Source organism: Otolemur garnettii, unplaced genomic scaffold, assembly GCF_000181295.1.
Source record: "Otolemur garnettii isolate 467f Iridium unplaced genomic scaffold, OtoGar3 scaffold00024, whole genome shotgun sequence".
In the NCBI taxonomy this organism is placed as follows: Eukaryota; Metazoa; Chordata; class Mammalia; order Primates; family Galagidae; genus Otolemur; species Otolemur garnettii.
In genome coordinates this window covers 1,972,821-1,976,722 of record NW_003852419.1, presented here as the reverse complement: position 1 = coordinate 1,976,722, position 3,902 = coordinate 1,972,821, and the positions used below count along the sequence as shown (strand labels likewise).

At 36.0% G+C, this 3,902-nt stretch overlaps 1 protein-coding gene across 3 annotated transcripts in view; it reads left to right on the top strand.

Annotated features, from left to right (window-relative positions):
* THADA (THADA, armadillo repeat containing) overlaps positions 1–3,902 on the top strand; it is a 331,550-nt gene that overhangs the window by 41,238 nt on the left and 286,410 nt on the right. For all 3 annotated transcript variants that reach the window (XM_023512128.1, XM_023512127.1, XM_023512129.1), the window contains one exon: positions 21–178. In XM_023512128.1, the coding sequence (XP_023367896.1) occupies positions 21–178 (158 nt within the window). The remainder of the gene's footprint in view (positions 1–20; positions 179–3,902) is intronic.

The following is a 3,902-nucleotide window of genomic DNA, read 5'->3' as shown; positions in this document are numbered from 1 at the left end:
TTTTTTTTTTTTTTTTTAAGGTAAAGAAGGAAAAACATGTGATGTAACTGCTCAGATGGTGCTGGTATGTTGTTGGAGAAGTATGAAGGAAGTTGCTTTGCTCTTAGGCACACTGTGCCAGCTCCTACCCATGCAGTCTGTGCCAGAAGCTTCTGATGGATTATTAACAGTGGAGCAGGTAATGTAGATGTTTATTCCACCAGGTATAATTTTTAGTTGAGGCATAAATCACAGGCTTTCATTTATAACCCAACTTTAAAAAAAGTTTTTAAATTTTTCTTGAATAAAATACTACAAATGCCAACTGAAGAAAGTGTAAGGTAATTTAGAGTGTTAGACCTTGCAGTACATTTCAAAACTGTGGCAGTTTTAGAAATGTTTTTATTTTTCTAAGGTATAAAAATAACTGTGGATTTATCTTTTAACTGTGGTATTACATTAACTTTTAATTTTCCATTTAACATATATAAACTTAAATTTTAACTGAACTTGTCTATTTAGTAAAACTCCACAAATCTCTTACATTTTACAAAGGAAAAGAAGTAACATATTGGTTGATTATGGATCTCATGTTTCCCACTACATTGATAATAAAGTTGTAGTCACTTTGGTTTTTTTGGCTGGCTTTTATTTTAAGACCACAAAGTTAGTTCACCATCTGGGACTGTTCAAGTGACTTGAGTGCAGTGTTTACAAGAAATTAGCTTACCACAAGCATTTCAATTTGGAAATATTTTAGATTTATTAGATTTCTGTTTTTAATTGATTCCTTCTTCCTTTCCATATGGTTTTAACAAATCCATTCCCCACCATTTTCCAGCAAAGATATATAACATGTACTTTCATTTTTAACCTTTTTTCAATTAAAGATAACTTTTTCCCTAAGGTGTTGCAGTATTCAAGAACAAAACAAATATTGTAGTATGCTAATGCGGAGTATTTCTGTAATAACCACATGACTAGTTCCATGGAAATAATGCTAATTTTTTTTCTCACACTGTGTGGTTCATGTGCTTGCATCTGGTTAACAGCTGGGCTTGTGATGTTGCAAGTCTCTAAGATGAAGAAAGGCAGAGGCGAACAGTACACTTCAGGCTTCATCATGTTCCTTATTCTCTTCCAAATCAAATAGGCGTTAGTGTCCTAGAGTTACTTGCAGTCATTGCTAGTCACTGCCCATGGTGCCAATGCCAACATCTTTGCTGAGGAATCCAGCTATGATTAATGATTACTTCACTGATATTCACCATCTCACTAAGAAGTAAACATGTGCTAAGGTCCTTTGACTTCTCAACTTCTCTTTCCAAGGACAGCTAAAACATTTAGTTTTTTGGGTTTGTTGTATAATGTCTAAAAAACAAATTAAAGGGAACATATTTTACTTTTATTGTAACTGAGAAAGATCTAATACCTTCCTGTGAAAATCAACTTTGTGCCTTTTTATACAGCACCAAAATCTTATGAATTTAATTTATGTGGGATGATCATGTTAAAATAGGGAATTAATATTAGATAAGAGATTTTAATAAAACAAACAACAATGATAACAAAAAGACAGGCTCTTTATACATATCAACTGAAGAATTCTACAATGACTACTTGGATGTAAAATAGAATCCTCTGGACATTTCCCTGGTTAAAAAAAATTAAAACAGAAAGAATCCTAACCATTTTCTCTATAAAACATTAGTTTCCATTCTAATGAGGTCCAGTCATTTTTCCATGTCTCCATTCACCTGGTAACCTCATATGCGTAGATGTGAGAAGAAACTAATGGCTGAGGGATAAAGAGTGTACGTGATTACGGTGTTCTAACATTGGAACTTTGCTCTCTGTGGAAAATCTTTAGATTGTGACTAAAGAAATGCCACAGTTTAGTAGCATTTATTCAATGAAAACCCAAAATCACCAAGAAATGAGTATTAATTGGCTGGGTGCAGTGGCTCACGCCTGTAATCCTAGCATTCTGGGAAGCCGAGGTGGGTGGACGGCATGAGCCCACAGGTTCGAGATCAGCCTGAGCCAGAGTGAGACCCCCCAACTCTTAAAAAAAAAATAACCGGGTGTTGTGGCAGGTGCCTGTAGTCCCAGCTACTTGGGAGGCTGAGGCAAGAGAATCACTTGAGCTCAAGAGTTTGAGATTGCTGTGAGCTGTGACACCAGAGCACTCTACTGAGGGCAACTCTGTCTCAAAAAAAATAAATAAATAAATAAAAGAAAAGAATGAGTATTATTTACATTACTAGTGTATTCCTGCTTTTAAAACATAAAATTTTGTTCCATGAAATTCGTTTAAACTAACAGTACTTAAATGTAATTAAGTATGCTTAAAACTTTAAGAGTTAAAAATAAAAATGTCAGGACTATAATTTACATTTGAATCATTGGGCCACACCTGAGATGTAGTCTTCCTCCCAAGGGTATAGTTGCCCTGGCAGAGCTAAGTCTGCTGTGCCTAGTGGCAAAAGTATGTTTTTAAGTATCTTGGGTGAACATGACTTACCATAGGCTTGGACACACATAGGCAGTGAAGTGACTTGCAGACAGAATGCTGCCCTAGTGATGGAGGAGAGCATGGAACTTGGAATTCTTATTCCCCAAAATAATAACTAAGATTTACTTTTCTCTTAATGGATGAAGAAAGCTATTTCATACAGCTTAAAATAATTTGAAATTTGGTGGTTTGAACGTAGAAGACAGAATATATTTTTTGTAACCCAGATCCTTGAATACTATCCTGATTTTGCAGCCCTTTATAGTGGTGGCCACTTAAATCCTGCATATGTGAGTACAGTTTATTACAGGTAGTGAGATTACAGTTTGGGGATTTTTATTGTTATATGAGAAGAACTGGTGCTTCTTTATAATTCTGAGTTTTCTGTGCTGTGTTCTCAAGTTGTTAGAGCTGGAAGGATCTGTATGATGTTACCCAGCTCCCTTGGATAAGAGGAAGCTGAGGCCCTTGGCTATTACATGGTTTGCCCAAGATCAGTTCTTCTGCTGAGCCTGTGTTCTGACATGAGACAGTGCTGCCTTTGTTTTGAAATGTTCATTTAATTTTTCTATAAATTTAATTTTCTCTGTTTCGAATACTCAAGCAAATTTTTGTAAGCAACAGGATAGTAAGACAACTTGCTACTGAACTTTTTAGCAAATGATTCATTTCCCTAGATTACTTCTTGTGAAGCAGTGTTCTCTCACCAGGTTCTCCAAGAGGAAAATGTGTTCATTCAGAGGCATGTCTGACTTTGCTCCTGCACTATCATCACATAATAAAAGGTTCTTTCATAATGTGCCTGTACAAGAGGCAGAGATAAAACCAGCTTTGAGGGGTGTAAGTGGAGACCCTTCAAGAGTGAGCCGCGCACACAGCCTTATCTTACAACTTCCTGACGAGTTGGGGTGTGTTGAAGTTTCAAGCTTGATGTTTTGCTGATTTGTGCTTTTGCTTCTTAACCATTTTTGGTCCTTTTTCCATGGGATATCTGATACCCAGTGCCCACTGATTTTTTGAAACAACTTCCTCTACTTGGAGTACTGTGTCAACTTATATATTTTCCCCAACATTCCTAAAAAAAAAACTTGTAGGCATATTTTTCATACCTGCTTTCTCCCTTCTAGTAATTATTGCCACAGAAATCACATGAGTAAAAATAATTGCACCTATTAGAAATTTGCTTTTTCTTAAATCTGTTTCTTCAGATTCTGTTGTAACTTTCATGATGTTCAGGATTCACCGTGTTAACACATTCCCTCAGTGTCTTTCGTTACAATTTTAGGTTTTCTGGACTACAAATAGATTACAAATGGGATGTACATTTGTTTATTTATTTTTTGAGACAGAGCCTGAAGCTGTTGCCCTGGGTAGAGTGCTGTGGTGTCACAGCTCACAGCAACCTCCA